The following is a 20,050-nucleotide window of genomic DNA, read 5'->3' as shown; positions in this document are numbered from 1 at the left end:
TAATGGTTTCTGGAGGTTAGTTGTTCAAACGGCTTCTCCTAATATGAGGCTCAGTTTGTAGTTTTGACTGATCTTGAAGAGACTGGGTTTTTTTTTTTTTCCTCCCCCCTTGTAATGTGGAAAACTCAAGGGTGTTTCGGGCTCACGGTGGCTGCAGAAGACTATGTTTTCTCCTCGCGCTTCAGATTTAATCTCTCAATGGTGAAAACGGTGACTGGGGTGGCGGGAGGACACTAGAAATGTTTATTTGTTATTAACGTGCATCGTTCACATGTGGTTTGTCTGCTAATACTTGATTTTAGCTACAAGTCTTTATAAGTAGCTACAAGATACTAACATCAGGATAATTAAAAGTTAACTTTTGTGAATAAGTGTGTTAGGGAATCAGTTGCATATGTCTATAGTTGCCAAGTTCTGTTTTAGTCTCTTAAATTTATATATAATATTAAATCTACCGTAAAGAGTTGGACATAGCACCAGGCGCCACCTCCCCCCCCCCCCCCCCCCCCACACACACACATGAAGAGCCTGTTTCTCTGGTTAAGGCTGGATTTATTTATTTTCCTTAGAGCCTGGAATCTGGAAGTAATATTAAGTATTTGTCGCCTTGGAGGATGAAAGTACGCCGCAGCGTGCAGGTGGAGCACGTGCATTTACATGTGCTCACGAAACAAATACCTGTGTTTGTAATACGGATTTGTGGCTGTTCTTCCTGTACTGCCCGAAGCTTTTTTTTCTTTCTCAGATGCAGAATGAAAAATTAATGAGCCTATTGGATGAATTACTGTTTTAGCTGACGGTTTTATGAATGCAGCGGTAATCATAGTGAGCCTTGGTTTCCTCGTATGTCTCTCTGTTTGTCTAGCTCTACTCTTGACAGTGTGTTTTGAAGTGGTTTATTAAAGACTTATTTACAAGTAATTGCAGTTGCATTGCTATTGTAAGTTCTGTTTTATAAGATTACTGTAAAACATTTTCAGAGCTCCCATTATTTTTTCAAATTGGTTCAAAGTCTGTTTCTTCTTTTTTCTTTTTTTTTTTTATTAAGAAAAAAGAAAAGTTATTTGTTCCAGGAGAAAGAAGACGATTTTCAGTCTTAGTATCCTGAAAAAAATAAATCCAAGGCACAGTAAAATGAGGCTGGAAGGAACCTAAGGAGCAATAAATCCAGTCATATGTGGTATCAGAAGACTGCTTTAATACATTTTGGATGCTGATCTTGCTTAAAACAGATTAAGTTTGCCTTGTGGAAAAGTGTCTTCCAGGATCAACCCCAAGACTGGTGAAGATTACTCAGAGTAAATCTGAGTCAATTCCCTATAGTTCAGCTTCACTTTAGCACTACTGGGTGTTTCTTGTCTTACTGTTTTTATGCTCACTGTGCAAATTTTGTACTGATGTGCACTTTTTTTTTTTTTCAGCTAATAACTAAGCAGTTTTATCTGATAATGGGTTAAATGCTCTGCTGAATTTCTAATATATTAGATCTGCATGTCTCTTTGTTACCTTCCCAGAGAAAGTTACCATTTCATCTGCTCCATGATACCTTAATACAGTTGTGTGCGTTTAATTTTTTTTTCCTGTTGACCATTACAGTTCTGATTATTAGCATAAGTTTTTAGCCTTTGGAGGTCAGTGTAGACTTGCCTTGTGGTTGTTCTAACCTCTTTCCCTCTTTCTTAAATAGGTACAATACTTAGTAATGTCTCGTTAGAAAGTGCCATCCTTAGCTCTTAAAATAGATTTAATAAGCACTGTTACTCATTTCCATTTTGGCCTGGAGATTACGTAATTCATAGGATGTAGAGCACTCTGAATTCTTTGAGCTCTCCTTACTACTGTCAATCTGTAGAACGTTATTCTTACTGAAAACAGACCGAATACAATTTCTGGCTCTATCTAGATCATTGTTATTCCTGTCCCATCTTAACTGCAAAGTGGTTCTGTGTTGCGTTAATTTGAAGGTTGAATGATTTTACAGTGTTTTAAAATATTTTGCCTTTATATTGAAACTATATATTAAAATACATAACATTTATACATTTTAAATTTATAAAAATATTTTGAAATACGTGAAACTATATATTGAAATATTTTACTTTTGTTTACATTTCTTGTACAAGGTTGAATTTGCTATACTACTGGTAGTTGTTACAGATTTTCATTAGTGGGTCCCTTCACGTTTTCTTCGTAGACTTCCTACTTACTCATTTTATTCTTGGAAGCGGAAAAAAATTAGGATTGGGGCACAATTTTTAATACTTGGAGCATGGAAATACCTCCCAGCCTGTTCTAGTTGACCCTGCTTTGAGCAGGGGGTTGAGCTAGATAATTGGGAGTAACAATCTGTCTCTGCTTTCAGCAATGACTGTCCTCAAGCTAACTTTCAAATCCTGTTGTTCTTCAGCATGCTATGAGATGCATTGCTTTCTTAAATGCTTTTAACTATTCACTTTAGCATTTATATACCCTGAGAAATTAATTTTGTCAAGTACAGAACAGATCTTATGTGATGCATCTGATCAGTCTCTTCTGTTTTCGTATTAGCTCTGTTTTGCTAGCTTTTTGACTGGACTATTTCAAGGTGCGCTTGACAAGCAGAAAACCGAAACATCTTAGTTTTAAGGGCAGATCTTAAACATAGGTATTTAAAGAGCAAGAGTTCGTAGACATAGCAAAAAGATAGGATAAATCAGTGGAGAAGCCCTCAAAATTTCATGTAGCATGATTAGAGAAAAGAAAGCTAAAATAGATGTCAAGCCAGCAATATTTATGTATATCAAATATTTAGGATGAAACATGATTAGGATGAGTATGAAAGGAAAAGAATAACTTTGTGGCGTGCACTGTAGTAAAATCTAACTGGACTCTGGATGTGCCAGTTTTGAGGAAGAAAGAATTGTAATGAATTATTTTGAACAAGTGGTGGTAAGAAATCCTAAAGAGGGTCTTGCACAGATGGCCAAGAACTTTGTCTTCCTATGATTCAGGAACCCCTTATCAAAATGAAAACTGTCTTAACTCAAACATGATTCTTTATCTGCCAATGTAAAGCTGAGGTGACGTTTGAGGTCTGTGTTTTGTTTCCCTTATCTGCTTTTTCAGCAGAGGAAACTCGTGCTATATTTTAACCTAATACAGCTAACTTCTTTTTTTTTCCCCCTTTTCTTTTCTTTTCTTTTTTTTTTTCTTCTCCTTTTCCTGCATAAATTACACAGGCTTTCCAGAAGGAACTGTATGGCCTGTGGAGCAGAATGAAGAATAGTGCCCCATCCTAACATTTTAAAGCGTTAGAACCTTCCTAATTCCAGATGCCTTGAGGAATCTGAAAGGTAGAATTTGAGTTGTTTCAAATGAGCTGTCTCAGCAGTTAAATTCTGCAACTGAGCAGTTCTGAAATTTGACCTCAGTGCTATCGTGATATATGGATAGCAGGTCCCTTAAATTTTTACAAGTGATGAGAATTTATGGCAGAGTGTTCTTACAAGCATGCTGGCTTTTTACTGAATACAGCCTGAGAACCTGTAATTTGTCAGGTATTATGTGTCTAGTGTGTTAGGTCCAAATTTGTCTGAAAAGTTTGTGGTCATTATGCAACAAGTAGCTTTTGCTGCTGATCCAGTTTACATAGAAGCAAAAGAAAAAGGAAAAATCAAGCCTGTTGTGCGCCATGAATTTCACACTTCCAAGAGTTTATGGCGAGAGAGATGGTCTTTTCAGCAGCATAAAGGAAGAATGGTATGGAATTGAGGGGTATGATTTTATTTTTCATGAATATTAGTCTGATTGCCCAAAACAGCAGGAGCATGATGGCTGAAGTAGGACAAAGTTTAAGAAACAAATCTGCCAGCTGTTTAGTTGTAGCAAAGTCAACTGCATGTAATAGGTGCAGACAAGAAATTTGTTACCTGTTTTGATATGGAAACACAGTGAGCAGTAGGTTATGGAAAAGCCAAATCGAAGTCCCAAGATTGGTTGAGCATTAATCTTATGATTTGCTATGATTTTTCAGTCAGACTCTTCTTACTAGTGCAGCCCTTACCGCTTTAGCCATTTGCCTGGCAGATCTTAAAAATACAAATCAGTGCACACAGTATCAGGAAGTCATATCACCACAGTTCTCTTGCAACATTTTGCCTCAGTTTTGAAATGTGTAAATTATGTACACATACCAAGATGAAAAGATTCAATACTTAACTCTGTTGTGGAACCATATGTTCTGGATGCATGCTATACTTAAGTAGAGAGGTGATGGTACAAATTTTCGTCCGTGTCACTACAAAACAAAAAAAAAAAATCAGAGAAACGTTTTTCCTTGTCAACTAACTGTTTTACAATGTCTTATATGGAAGTATTCTGCTAGGAGTAAAGCTGATTCAAAATATTTTTGTTCTCAGTATTACTAGTGTGATATCTGGATGATCATTTTCTTGAACTTCTGCAAGGATATCCTTTTACTCTTTAGGAATGTTATCTTTAATATGTACATAACCATTTTTTTAAAATTATTACAGTGCTGTATTTCTTGCATTTGGCTTACCAAATGTCTGATTTATGAGGCTAGTTTTACATGCATACTGCCTCCTGTGTTTTATTTCTTTAGTCTCTGGCAGGCAAGCAATACCTGAACAAATTAGGGAACTAATTCTTCTTTTCCCCTCTGAGCCTTAATGGGAAAAGAGCTAGAATGAAAAAGACTGTGCGTTTGCAGAGCAAAAGTCTAGATCTGTCTGAAAGTTGCATTTATTTTTTTGTTAGCTTGCATGAATGTAACTTTTGTCATTTTCAGTAATGAATGTGTGATTAAAGGTTATCTATGTAGCCAAATAGCTGTTATTACCATGTGCCATTTTAGTTAGCAGGGTAATTTGTCAAGTCTGTATACAAACAGACAGTTTACAAATAAGAGTTTTCACTGCCTCAGTTAAAAACATAAATCAATAGCAATTGTTTGGGGGTTGATTCATTTGCTCAACACCCACCTAATAGGGCAAATTACCTTTTACATTCATCTAACAGCTTAGCTTAGAAAGTTGCTCTCTGCTGTGGCCACTGAAATGTAAACATTTAAAGACTCTTTTCTTGCATATGTGATTCTTGGTACTGCCTGCTTCTAGAATAACTGAGTTTCGCCATTGTTCAGTGTCTTTGGTGATACGAGTTACTAACTTAGGCAATTGTGTGCATACTGCATCATGTAACAAGCATCAAGTTGCCAGGGTGACAGAGTTAAGATTATTTAAAATAGAGAACTGGAGGGACCATCCTGGGATGTAGTCCAGTTTCTTGGAGTTAGTGAAACTAACATCAGCTCTCCCCAGTAGAGTTATTGAGCATCATTATAAGAACAGTAGGATCCCCTCCCACACACACCAGCCTCAGATTGGACAGCTATTCCCTTGATATTTTAGCACCTTTTTTTTTTAATTTCCAGCTGAAATTTCAATGACCGGTTTGAACCTGTCTGTTTTTGTGAGCTGTGTGCTTTCTCTCATTATTTTTTCATCCTGTTTTTTTTTATCCTTGCTACATTTATAAAGGCTAGTTGTACTCCCTTCTCATCTTTGTTTGTCCCACCTGAGCTTACTAAACACTTCTAACTTTATTTATTATCAGTTTTGCTTTTCTTTCTTAGAAAATGAGAGTTGCCTGAACAAGTTCTGAACAGCAGAATATTCAGGCAAGCTCCCTACTGCCGTTTTACAATGTTATATCAAGGACAAGGCCCTTAGCAACTAGCTTTGAAGTTAGCCCACCTTTAAGCAAGGCTTGGACCAAATGACCTCTGAAGGTCATTCCAATCAAAATTATTCTATGATTATCTCTCCTTCATCTCAACAGGACATAATTTGCTCAGCACATGAACTTTCTTTTTTAATGGACTCATCAAATTGTTTACTTAGTCTTCCCTGAAAAGAGGATCAACAAAGTCTTTTCTACTTTCTGTAGCATCTTCTTCAGCCTCGAGGCTGTGTTTTGTGTCCGTATGTCTGGCAGACAATACCGAAAGGAAAAGCAACAGATAAGGTGGAGAAGACTACCATGAAGTTTGTTCAGTTCCAAAATTTAGACTAGATATTAACGCTGACGGGATTTGTTGTTAGTTACGAGGGACTTCCAGCCACTCTGCCAATGCTGTAGGAGTTTGCTCCTTGCCCGAGCAACTATTAACAGGCATAAATTATGGGAAAGGGAATAGTACATAAGCAAAAAGAAGAAACATCCTGGCTTTATGCTCCCTTTTGGGGAAGGGGAGGAGGAAAGGAAAGGAAATTAGGGAGTTATTAACATGAAGAGAGGAGAAGGAAAAAGAGCCTGGAGGGGCAGGTGTCTTTGAAGACTGTGAGGAAGGAGCTGAGCGAGGCTGAGGTAAAGAGGCTATAAGGGAGAGGAACTGGGAAGGACTGTGGCAAGCAATTTCTTACTGGCAGACTATTTTTGTGTTTGAAGTTTCCTTCAAACTAGGAGCTGGGAACTAGGCTCTTTCTGTAAGGTAGAAGCTGTCTGGCTTCTGTCTGCGTTCCTTCCCTAAGGAAGTGCTGAACGCAAAATGAATCTTCCTTCAACGGCAAGAGAAGATCACTTTCTTATTAGTTATCAAGGACAATATAGAACAAATATTGCACTTGAAATAGTCATATAAAAGTGTGGTCAAACTTAAAAAAGTAATCTACCTAAAGCAGATGTTCAGCATGAGGCACTTGACTTAGACTGCGTATGAAGGATTAAGCCTTGTGCAGAAGAGAGAATCTTGTAGTTTGTCTGTAATGAAGAGAAGAGGAGTTTCACCTTTTGGTCTCTCTTTGCTAGGGGGTTGTTAACCTGCTCTAGCAGTTAGCTATCAGAGGAAGAAATATTGCTGTATCCTCATGCATCTCTGTTGTTCCCTCAAAGGGAATTTATTTCTGTTGTATTTCTTAAACACTTATTTCCTGGTATCAAAATGCAGCTTGAAAAAGTTGCTGAAAAAGTTTGCTGTAATGCCTGTTTTTTAGTGGCTCTCTCCATATCTCCATGGTTTGGTTTGAGTTCCTTAAGTGGTTAGGGAATACGTGGAGAATGACGTGCCTCAGAACAGAATTGATTTCAATTCACTGGATATTTCGCCCTAATGTCAAAATATTGGGCAGGATGTTTAAGGTACTTTATATGAAATTCAGAGAAAAGCGATGTAGTCAATCTTACATCTGGACCTTCAGTACCTTATTCTTCTCTGCTGGGAATCTCTTTTCCCATGTGGGTTTTACTGCCTGGTACCTTCCTATGAAGCCCTCTTTCAAAACTTGGAGCAAAGTGAGCATTGCTGTGGTGGCATCTTTTATAATGGAGTTCCTTTACTAGAATACCCCGTGCTTTTCTATACATTACTGGGGATTCAGAAAGAAAAATAGAGAATAGTCTAGTGATTACAATTAATTGAGCTATATCTCACAATTAATTGAGATATATCTCTGGATTTCTTCAGATGGGAGAAACAGAATTATTCTAGTTCTATTACATCCTGCATGAGTGCTCAAGTAACTGAACTACTGGAGTAAGAGGGAGGAGAGAAAGCAGGAACTAGACTTCATTCCTCCTTCCAGGGGTGATTTTTTTTCAACCTCCTCTTCTTCCAAAGCATGGCAGCTATTACCATATTTTGTGTGGAATGCTCTCCATTAGGCACACTTGAAGAATATAATTTTATGGGTACTGCTAGGCTAAGTTGTGATTAGGTGCCAGACTGCTCAGTTGCTGGAAGGCAGTGATAATTCTACCCATCCCGCATTGCATTTCTTAAATCTGCAATTTCTGATGTATTGCTTGAGCTCTGAAGTTCATTCTAAATCCTGTTTTAGATGCTAGCTTGGGCCAAATCCAAATATGACCACTGGGGTGGAATAAATATGATAGTACAACACTATTGAAATTGATGCACTGTGGAGACACAGTAAAATTTTAAGTGTGCTCCTGTTCAGTTTTGAAAGAGAGCTCCTTTTTCAAATAAAAATAGCTGTTGAAGTGAACCGGAAGAACTAACTTTATTATCTTAGCAGAAATCCAGCACTAAGCCAATCCCTTCTCTTTGTGGGCTGCCATCCTTTTCCCTAATTAACTAAAAATGGGAAATTGCAAAATGAAATTACTTGGCTTTTTTTTTTAAGCTTCTCTGAATAAGAACATGAGAATGGTTGTGTCGATTCAGAATTAGGGTCTGTGTAGCCCAGTGTCCTGTCTCCCACAGAGGCCGTAAACAGACACCTAAGGTATAATAAGGCAAGCGTATATAGCACTTACTTCGTTAATAACGCTGTTGCTTCCAATTTTAACGTTAACAAGTATTCACACACGTTCTCCAAATTCTTTCCCTTTGAATAGTAGAGATTCACAGCTCCTGCTGTGAAAGGATTCTCTGTCTTCACTGTGGTGCAAGTAACTATCTGCAAAACTAAAATCAAGGGAAACTGGATGGTTTTGTAAGCTAAGTAGCAAGCGTTTTGTTTCTAGATGGTTAAGTCCAATCCAGAACTTTAAGAACTGATGGGGGGTGGGGGAGAGGAGGTATGTGGAATGAATTTAGGAACTTAAAAATCTAAAAAAATAATAATAATTTATATTCTGGTTGACCATCTTGGGGATGAGGGTAAAAACAAAAGGGAAATAGACGATATCGATTAAGTAGTGGTCTTGGATGCCTGCATTGCAAGCAAATGAGCAGCAAATTTTGTGGAATGTAGGAATGCTGCTGCCGGCTTTTGGTGCATGCTCCATAGGTAAATCGGAAGAATCATTTCCAGTGTTCTTAGCAGCACAGCACATTGAACTTTAACTCACATTTAAATAAGAAGAAATAGAACAGTTGTTATTAAGCATGATCATTACAGGAAATGTGGATATAAACAGGACTGAATAATGTATGGAGCAGTTAAAAATAGCTTTTAAACGCAAGCATGTCTGCACACTTCTGCAAGTGTTAAATGTAGAGGAAAAGCACTGATCACCAAACCTTTCTGAAAATTTTGCTGTGAATATTCCCCTGCATCACTGGCAAGAAGTACAAAACAGTTATATCAGAGTTGCAAGATCTGCACCAGGAGTGCTGCTATTGATTTTGTAAAATCTAGGCAACAGCAGTAATTTGTCTGGGGAAAAAAAACCAGGCAGCTCTTTCCTCTTAGGAATTTGTAGTCAAAGAGAACTTCATTAACTGGCAGCCCCTTTTTAAAAAAAAAAAAAAAAAAAAAACAACTTTTCTTGAAATAAAGGCAGTGAGCCCTTTCTAATAAAAGTGGAAAGTAACCACTGGGAGTGTTTTCTGGCATCTAAAACCAGAAAGAATTCTGGAGCAGTTTAAAAAAGTCGATTTGAAATTCGCTGCGTTCGAAAAGGCAGTGATCAGTAAGATACTGGTGGACTTGGGTATTTGGTTTGGGGTTGGGGGGAGGTTGTTTTGCTTTGGTTGTTTTTTACAGTTTCTCTGATCTTTCTAGGTGGTTGGAGTAGGTTTGTAGGAACATCGAAATGACTTATTGATACTATAGCTGAATAACAGTATTCTATTAAATATTTAAGAGGTTACTGTGTCACAGCTATAGAAGTGGCTATTACAGTCAGAGATTTTCACTTAGTTTTAAATTGGGGAACAAAAAATTGCATGTGGTGGATACAGCCTTTTCTGCAGTAATTGACTGAGGGCTTGGCAGCTTTTCCTGGATTTATTTTATGTCAAAAGTCTTAACTCTTTTTTCAGACAGTTGGTACTAAAGATTATTTACAATTTTTGCAGATAACTTAAAGCGTACTGCTGATTTGAGAACTGCTTCTCCTTTCCTTTGAGGGAATATTAGTGTTTTGAACCTCTCCTTACTTTCTGTGAAATGCCTCTGAATCTTTTTTTTCTTCCACCTTCCACAAACTGAGAACATCCAGAATAGCCGTTTAAAAATCAGTGAGACAGTATCTGCCTGTAATTCTGTACAGCTATGTTTGGGTGACTCCATTGCAGAATTAATCGAAAAGATTGTGTGCTGATACAGGTCCTTGTAAAATACCTTTCATAGCTGTTTTCCGATGGTGTTAAATACAATTTCATGAATTGTTTTAGAAAACAATAAAAAATCTTTTTGGCCTAGACAGCTATAGCGCTTTCTCAAAAACTGAATGCAGTAAGTTATAACAGCCACGTTATTTTGCTCTTACTAATTACACCTAATTTACGTAGGTTTCTTCAGTCTTCTTACTACACAGTGTGCAGGCATGCAAACGTTTCTTGAACAGTTAAAGGGATACAAAAGTGCAGGTTTGCCCTTCACGCTGATATGCAACTCTGTGATAAATTAAGAGGCATGCTACAGAGTGACTTAGAGAAGACCCTGCCCTCCCCCCATTACCAGCAAGAACTAAGCTTCTGTGCTACATTGTTCTTTGAAAGAGCCCTGAGGCCCATGACTTGAATAACCAAACCGTATGCCCTAGTATGCACGTGCTCTGGCATATTTTGGTGCACAGGCTAAGAAAAATTAATTTCCATGAACTGCATAATACATAGCATGTTAGAAAATGCAGGTAGGTCTTGCACTGGACATCTCGGGAGATACCAAGAAACGTTATTCTGAAGGGAGTCAAGTCTGATATTAGCGTAAAGAAGTAAACTCCAGCTACACTGCTGCTAGTGCTGTTGTGAACAGATAGTGTGCAAAATGTGTAGGTGGGTGAGGGCTTGACATAAGCTGCCTTTGTCCTGCTGTTGTCCCTGCTGCCAAAGCCCTAGGCACGTTCCCCCTTCTAGGAGTTTAGCTGGCCAGCGCAAGGGCAGTGTCTTTTTGTTGGTGAGGGCTGCTTTTTTTGTAAAGTGAATGATTGGGTGCTTGTACAGGCCTTATGGCTCTGTCATCTAAGGATGAATGTTATGGATGCTTTTATTCTGCTGTGATGCTCAGCAATATTCCCCACCTCGGGTTACTTCCTGTGAGTGTTTCGATTACTTTTATAGAAATACAGCTCGTAAGCGTCTTCTTGGAAAGGGTTTTTTTGAGGTCACTTTGAATGTTCACTTGCAAGCAACCAAAACTGCTTTTTGGCTCTCTTAAGTTGTGGTTAGAGGCATTTAATGATCATATATAGTTTACGTTATTCTGACACTTCTGCTGCTGGCCATCGGTAGACGTTTTGGTAGCCTACGGAGAACCCTCTTGCTTGTGAGCTAGTTTGCTGGACTCCTCCTTTTTTATCTTTAGTTGAGATACAGGAGAAAAATAATTAAGGCTCCCCAAAGCCCAATTTGTTGTTTATATATAGACATACTGTAGTTCAGACTGTGGTTGTTTCTCCACACCTAAAAAGAAATAAAATTGATGAAGATAGATTTCTAGTAAGAGTCGGACAGCCTTTGCTGATTGTAGAAACCTGGTATTTCTGCAATACTGTACTTCGGATCTTTCCATGCTGTACAGATACAGGTGGAGTTCCCTGAGTACTCTTTGTCTAATATCCCCCAAAATGAAGAGAATACTATGCTCATTTTCCTTCCATCCTCCTAGAATGCAAGGTCAAATATGAACTCTCATCCACTGACAAAGATTTCTTCCTACTTTGCTGCTTTTATTACACATGTGCAGGAACGGGAGCATGTGAGTGCAGATGGAACCAAGCTGACCGTTCTGTGGTCACTTTGCTCATACTTGCCATAGGAGGTACAACTTTCACTGGAGTATTTCCATTCATAGGTGGATATTAAAGATACAGTTTTAGGCACAGTGTGGTACATACTTACAGAAGGCGTGGTCATCAGCTTCAAGCTGAACATTCAGAACTAAACACATCACAGTCTGTAGTGCTTTTGTCTATTTTAACATTATCTTCTCATTCTTAAGGTTCTTCTACTTCCTTGGGAAGCAGAATGCTTATTCCTTGAATAAACCTGTATTTTCCAAAGACAGTATGAAGGTAGATGAATCAAAGTTCTTGCATAGTTGAACTGTGACACAGGATTCTTCACATCACACTAATATGATTAAGTAGAATGGTTGTCTTACTTGCAACAGAAAGTTTGAAGTAGATATATGATGAGATGACTACCAGTGATGAGAGAAGAATACAGCCAACAATTCATAATTACTCTGTTTTGCGTTAAGGAAGGTGGTGATTATACCTGTCTGAGTTCTCAGCTCATTAATACTTTATAGTGATGATTTCTCATACTATACTAATGGAATTCTGATTAACACTCCCCCCCCAACTCTGTTTTCTATAATTCAGAACTTCTCAATAAAGTATCTATTATTCTCAACTTCCTCAGTTTAGGAGAAGAGTAGAGTTTACAAACTTTATATAATAAGGCATAGGAATATGCAGAAAGGTTGTTGATAATGAGCTTTAAGCCTTTTCTTTCTTTTTCTTTAGGAAAAAACTATCAAGTTGAAAGCTCTGTTTTGCTGAACATCCTGAAAAATTAATGGGAGAAATATTTCTGTTAATTGTGTTTGTTTTTCATGAATTTGATGTCAGTGTGCAGTCAATTGCACTGTTGTCTTGTAAAGCTGGAAAAGCACCCAGAAAAGCCACAAAAAAAGCAGTTGTACTCACTCAAACAGATCAGTCACCCTTGTGAGACAGTTTGAAGGCCCTTCCCCTAGGAGGATACTTTCGAGAATACTTTCATGGCAAGAAAAGGGAATGTTCCTTTAAAAAATGTGTGTGTGCATGTATGTATATATATATGCATATATATATATAAAAAATATGATCTCAAGGGGCAGGGAAAGACCATGATGTCTAAATTTAAACTATGTCAAATCCTAATCAGATTTTTCTAGGGAAACTTGTTATGTGTTTGTCTGCAAGACTGAGATTTGGTTTGTACCAAGAAATAGTCTTGTAATATGCAACTACATGAAACTGTTTACAAGCTGAAGAGTACACATTTAACAAGGAAAAACCTAATTTTTTAACAGAACGCTCATGCACAGACTTATGCACGCTTATGCACAGACTTGACTTTCTTGCTAATTTAGATGAGATGACACAATCTTTACATCAATGTGCTCTTGCCAAAAAGATTTAATAATGTATTCTGCCAGCAAAAATGCCACCTGACATATTAAATTTGTAGCGTCTATCACATAGGGGTATGGACGCCGGAAGTGGGACTGTAAAGTGAGAAGTAATAAATGACTTACTATGGATGACCCTAATTCCAGAAAGGAAGAGTGCTTTCAATTCCCAGTGCATGAGTTGGAGCTGGCATTGTTTGGTGATTTTGAAAATCGAGCACAAAGAATTTCAAATGGGAAAAAATCACTATTTCAGAAATAGCCACTCTCCCTAGTCACCATCCTCTATGGCTGCATTTGAACAGGTAATTTAAATGAAAGTCATTTCTTCCAGTTTACCCCTTTGCCGTTATCATCTACCAAAGGACTCTGGCTATGTTTATCTTAAATATTTAACCTTGATGGACTCGAATGCAAGTATTTTAGTTGAGTTTCATCTCAGGGTTAGCTTCTTAATCCATGGAATCCCACTACAGTGAGTCAGTATCAACCACAGATGGTAGATCTGTATAGGTATTTGGAAATTAATGATGATCTGCAGATCTGAATTTGTCAGAGTTAAAGTTTTGGTGCTGGCTAGAAATTAAAAGATGTGCATTTAAAACTATTTATATGTAAATTAGGCACTTATACAATTTTTTTTTTAACGATTAGATCTGATTAATCATTAACCCAAGTTCTTTTCCTGTAAAAAGAGACCTCCAAAAAGAACCTTCTCGTTTCATTTACATGAGTCTTGTTCACAGAACATAGATGTTAGGAGCGATACTCACATATTCATAAGTGATCCAGGATCCTTTGGGAGCAGGGAAAACAATTCAAAATGCAAAGTCATTTGCTTATTAAAAAGAGCATTTAAGAAAGAAATTAATTTATGATTTGAACAGTTAAAAATAATTTCTTTCTTTTTTAACTGATGGATGTGACATACGATTTTGCTCTCCCCTATAAATACCTTGTAAAATGTACAGAAAAATGTTTTAATCATGGCTATAATAATAAAATCAGTGTTATCAAAATAATGATTATTGCTGAGTAGCTTCAATCCTTTCTGTATTCTTGGCACGTGAGAAAGATGTATATTGAAGGATAAGCAGATCATGCCTTGGAGGAAAGTGCACTCCTTGCCTAATCAAGTATAGCCTCATTTTATTTACTGTAGAAAAAAAATTACCTAACCCATCCTCATATATGCATCCTCATTATTTTAAAATTAAGAGCTCCCATTGTTTAAGTGTTTGTACATGGCAACACAGACACATCTAAATTCACTCTCTTATGTAGGCCAATTGAATTACTTTTGCTGTGCATTGGAATAATATAGAAATGCACATAATGCTCAATAGAACCAGAAGTCATATAGGTAGTTTCTTGTAGGAATCACATGTAACTGTACACTTGAGAAAGCGATTTATGGCTTTCTCCCCAAAGCCATATATAGTAGAAAATAAAATAGTGAGAAGAAAATGAGGAAATAGAAGGATCCAAACAAGTTGCAAGATAAAATGTTAATATTTTTGTCTTTGAAACAGTCTAATTTGTATATCAAGGCTAGGCAGAGAGTTTCATATGTATACTTTAAATTATATATTTAAGAAATGAAGATGCATCCCCACTACCGAGTGAATGCTATGCAAGTCATCCATGGAAAAAAAAATACTTGATATATTTTGAATATGTTATTTAACATGCTTAAGTCAGTTCTATCAGAATAGATTTAGATCTGGATGTTGGTGGTGTACCACTGAATGGTTTCACAAAAAAAAGAATTAACACTTTTTTTTTTTCTTTACAGTTCAACAGAAGAGCAATTTCATTGGCAAACACAAGGTAATGTGCTTGTCATTATAGCATAGTGTGATAACACTACCACAAACTAACAAAAATCGGCAAAAGTTGCTAGGCTTGGCAAATGTAACAGCTAGAATATTGCGAAGTTCTCACAGGGGGTATTGCTAAACATGTCTGTAGCTGTTTTAAAGATTAGACCTCAATTGTCTCAATAGCAGGCCAGGCTTCAAAGTATGGCATGATTTTCCTGGATCTGTATGGCCAGCCTCCTTTGAATATGTGATCCTGGTGCGTTACCCATTCCTTCATGAGTTGTGAGTGTTTAGTTACATGTAGCTGTTTTTATCTTTCAGCTTTCTTTTATGTTTTATGTTGTTATTTTATTACAGATGGCCAGAAGGACATAGAAGATGAACTCACCACTGGTCTGGAGCTGGTGGACTCCTGTATTAGATCACTGCAGGAGTCAGGGATACTTGATCCACAGGACTATTCTGCCAGTGAAAGTAAGTTGCTAGAAATGTGCTTTTTAGAACCCAGAAGTATTTATAATGTTTCATGCTGTAAAATTGAATGCATTTCTGTAATGTTTTTGTTGATTATTTTCTCGTATTGACAGAAGACAATGTAGTTGGGAGTAGGAAACTTACCTCCCTACCTTTGTAAGTTAACTTTTGGGGTTTTTTTGTAATGGAGCAACTCTCACTGGAAGTTTGTGGACAAAAGAACTGCGGATTAGATCAAAGAACTTTTATTTAAGTAATATATACTGTAATTGCAGCAGAGCTCTGCTATACTATACGGTCACAAGACTTCAGTGTCACCACTACAAAAGTAACTGTCAGTCAGCACTGTTAAGAGTATGCAAAAGTAATAAAATGTAGTGTGGTGGTGTGAGTAATTCTGAGGTCACTTTTTAACCACTCAGTACAAGGTAACTGATACTCCATAAGACTAGCATTCTCAAATGGTTACACAGACAGAAATAGTTAGGTGAACTTTTTAAAGATGATGCCAAGAATACCGGCTGTAGTGAGAAAGCTGGAGTCTTTTACCAAAGCTTTGTTCGCTGGGGATTTAGCAGCCATCCTGTTTGCAGAAGTGTGCAGTGAGTGAGTAGATCCTCTGCTGGTACCAGTGACTGTGGAAGGGAATCATGGCTAGCCCATAGCCAAAGCAGAGGAGGGACATACAACTGAATGTATTTGAAGAGAGATTTCTACAAGCACATGTGCTCGTGAGTCACCTACAGTGAGACAGTTTTCCAGTGGGCTAATGGGTCTGTTAAGAGATACAGCACTAGATTATGAAAAAGCAGGACAATTCCCTATTTTCCTTTCCTCATTCGCTTATCCAATACTGTGTTCCCCTGTGCCATAGTACGTTCCTATGCTTTTGTTTCACTCTTACTACTGCTTCTGACACTATCTTGGTTTTTTTAGTTTTCTCTAGTGTTCCTCTATATAGATGTCTTTCCTCTGCTCTCTTGAGCTATTTTTGTCTTTTTCAATCCCCTGCTGCCCAGCACCTGATGACTTGAGTCATGTCTTTCAAGGTGGCTGCCAAAGTTCAGCTTTCTTAGAAACAAAGGGGATGATTTCCCCTTCCTTTGGGAAGAGTAATGCAGTGGGACAGCCATCTTCTGCAAAGCATCACCAGCGATGGTGAATCATCACCCTAAAATGTGTGCGTGATTTCAGGTTAAAGCAAGGCGTTGCAAGGTTGAATGCAGAAGACTAACTTGTTAGAAATTTTTTTAAAATCTTTTTTACACAAATTGCAGCAAAATCCACTGTTGGCAGACACGGGAGATTAGAAGTTTTTCACTTTTTATGTATGTGAGATATCTGGGCCAACAATGTTGCTAACAGTCTTGATAAGATGTTGCTTGATCTGCACACAGTCTTCCATTGGGAAAACATGATGCAATAATGTAAGCCCTTACAATTTGTCCTCATTTTTTCCGTTACTTTTTTTTTTCTCATTTGAAGGTAGGGAGAAACAGATTAAATGACTAGGATGATAAGAATGCCTTTGTACTGGGATGGCGCAGAAAGATGAGACCGGGTAGATGGTGGTAGGGGAGCTTGGGGAAGAGAAAGGGAGGCTATCTTTGCTGTGAACCTGGCAGAAACTGGCTAGATAAGGAGACTGAAACTGAGGAGAAAATGTTAGGGAAAGATGACGGCAGTAGGTGGAGAGAAGGCTGGGTTTGTGAGAAAAACTCAGTACTAAAACAAATTTCAGAGGCATGTACCAGGAAAATAAAATGCAAACAGGAATTTGATGGGAGGGGGAATAAGGAATGTAGGCAAATGGAAAACAGTGGTGGAGAAGAGGAGAAAAAGAGATGGATTTTGTAGGGAACCAGAACAGAAGGAACTGACATTTATTGAAATTGGGCAGGAGGCAGAGAGTTGAAGGCCAGGTTTGCTCTTTGAATGGTTTGTTGCTGGGATCAGGAGATAGGTGGAAAGAGAGTGAACATCTGGGTGATGAGAGTGACAGTCAGTGGAGGAAGTAAGAGTTATGGACAGGACAAAAATCGTCTCTGAGAAACGTTTTGGAAATTTTGGAAGAAATAGGCAGATGCATATGTCCGCAAGGGAGCGGACTTCCCCACAGAGCTGCAAATTGATTCTTTACCATTTCATTATCGGCAAATATTTGTGAAGCTGTTTGTCAGAGAGCCCCATACTCCTCTCTTCCAGGCCCACCCTGGTAATGAAACTAGATTGCTACTTGCTATCTGTATTTTTAATTAAGAAACAGATATATATGCCAAAGGTAAAGGTTGCAGCTCTGCTAATCACTCATAATTGCAATTAGGATGTCATATACTGGAATTTCTTTGGGGGTTTTTTGGTTTCTTTTTTCAGTTTAGAATAAAGTATCACAAATATATGTCAGATAGTTAAAATGTTACCATGGTTGCAAAGTCAAAAATACTGAAGTCAAGGTTGCTTGTGCAACAAAATTTGGCTTCCTTGCAGCTGCATTGTAAAGCAGTCATTATCATGCCCTGTTTTGTCCAGTTTCCATCCATGCCTCATTTACCCCAAAGCTAGAGCTCAAATTGCATAGTGTACTGAAGAGGGATTTCAGCTAGAGCACTGCTGCTTATTGCTTACAGTAGTTAGAAGATACATACTAAACGAAAACAAAAAATCTCATATTTGGCAGTTAAACTCTGCACTTAAAATTGGATTTTATCCCTCCCTTGTGTCCTAGAGTTCTGATGCGATAGTTGCGAAATCATTCAAGTCATCTTTTATTGATACCTAGTTTTAGATGTTGGTGGCTAATTTGCAGGAGGGCTGAGCACAAACAGCTTTAACTGACTCTGTAGAAGCAATGTCTCAAACACATAAAGCACGATAGAAAGGGAAATTTAAAACTCTCAGAAACGTATCAAACGCAGCGTGTGCACTTCATAGACACTTTTTGTCTTAATTTCTTCAAAATCCAAATTGGAAATGAGGACTATATAAGTGTCTCGCTTCACAGCTGTTAGAGAAATCATAATATTTGTGATGTATTTGTACTGAGAGTTGACTGTCATGGGATAATCCACCAGCGTTCTAAAAACTTTTTTTCTTCATATTGGCCATTTTTCAATGATGTCCTGAGGCCATGCAGTGAAAAGTGAGACAGCTACGAAATACTGAATAGTTTTGCATTGTGTGCACTGTCCATAAGGTAAGGAGGGAGGGGAAGAGTGTATGTGCTGATGTAATAATTCAAAAAAAGGCATCTTAAGTCTGTCTTTTCCTAACTTTTGAGCTTTTGACTTTGCAACTTCAGTTCAAACTTCTGCAACTTCTGCATTTCAGATGCATACCTGCATTTTCTGTGACTAGGCTGACTCTCATGAAGGCATTTCTAACCTACCATGGCAGTTCTGCTTTAGTTGGGACAGATTTTTTTTTTTTTTTTTTGAAACAGTCATATCAAAGGCTGCCTGGGGATGTGACCATGTGACCACAGATTGTTTTTGTGACCTATGTGCCTCTAGTCTAGCAAGATAATCTATCAGTAGCTGTTCCTCTGAAGGAGATTAGTCTGTCTGTAGTCAGTGTCTTTATGATTCAATTTTATATAGTCTGATTTTCTCCGAATTAGTTTTTAAAAGTGGCCACATAGGAAGCCATTATAATACTCTAAATCCCAAATATCACCTCACATGTGCTATTTCTTTGCTAGCAAATATAAGCTGTCAGCAAAGCCTAATGGGACAAGTCATAGGAAGGGGGTTTAAAACAGGGGTGGTTCTGTACTGCTAATTGTGGTCACCAGTTACCTCACCTGAGTGTGAATCAACAAATAGACAAGTATATAGGTACTGGTATATAATGCTTTGATTGATTCACAGCAATGCAAGCAGAGCAATCACTTTTTAAAAGTTTCTATTGTCAGACAGACTGGCAGATTCAGAACTGCTGTGTTCTCTCATATATGTTTTCCCTGCTTCCGCTGAATCTAGGACAAGGTTGTACATGTCTGGGGGTTACTCCTGCAAGTTCACCTGCCTCTTCCTTCTCTCCAAACGCAGTATAAATTAGCTCCTTGAAAATATGTGATTTTAGTTACAAACCAACAAAAAGTAAGGGAACTTCTACAATTATGCAAGAAGTCTGTAGCTGAGCTGAGAACTAAGCCTGCGTCTCCTTAGTCCAATTTCCTCTACTGCAGTAATGTTCTTTTTATCTTTTACGTACTATAGATCTGTCACCATTGCATCACTCCAATTTACATCAGACATGACCTGACATATTTTTTCTGGAGTCAGAGGGGAGTTTGGATTGTCCTAAATCTTGGTGGGGATGTCCCCAGCAGGATGACTGTGGTCCCCGCAGAGGCTCAGTTCCTGAGGGTGAGCCTAGCAGCCGTTAGCCGCTGCGTGTCCTAAGGGCCAGCACAGTCCCTTAGCGTGACTGCAGGGGCATGCGCTCCTTCCTCCCCATTGTAAGTAGTTGTAACAGCCAGCACAGCAGCCTCAAGCAAGCAGCAGAGCAGGTCAGAACTTTCATTCTTTCTCTTTCTTTCTCTTTCTTTTCTCTTTCTTTCTCTTTCTTTCTCTTTCTTTCTCTTTCTTTCTCTTTCTTTCTCTTTCTTTCTCTTTCTTTCTTCTTTCTTTCTCTTTCTTTCTCTTTCTTTCTCTTTCTTTCTCTTTCTTTCTCTTTCTTTCTCTTTCTTTCTCTTTCTTTCTCTTTCTTTCTCTTTCTTTC

The 20,050-nt window shown here is 38.0% G+C and overlaps 1 protein-coding gene across 5 annotated transcripts in view; it reads left to right on the top strand.

Moving 5' to 3' along the window:
• Nucleotides 1-20,050, top strand: part of CTNND2 (catenin delta 2) — a 669,170-nt gene that overhangs the window by 327,825 nt on the left and 321,295 nt on the right. For all 5 annotated transcript variants that reach the window (XM_068931423.1, XM_068931424.1, XM_068931421.1 and 2 more), the window contains 2 exons: nt 14,827-14,861; nt 15,212-15,328. In XM_068931423.1, coding sequence (XP_068787524.1) covers nt 14,827-14,861; nt 15,212-15,328 — 152 coding nt within the window. The remainder of the gene's footprint in view (nt 1-14,826; nt 14,862-15,211; nt 15,329-20,050) is intronic.

The sequence above is a fragment of the Struthio camelus genome, chromosome 2 (assembly GCF_040807025.1).
Source record: "Struthio camelus isolate bStrCam1 chromosome 2, bStrCam1.hap1, whole genome shotgun sequence".
Classification (NCBI taxonomy): domain Eukaryota; kingdom Metazoa; phylum Chordata; class Aves; order Struthioniformes; family Struthionidae; genus Struthio; species Struthio camelus.
Note: the sequence above shows the minus strand (reverse complement) of the source record. Positions and strands in the feature narration are given on the sequence as shown.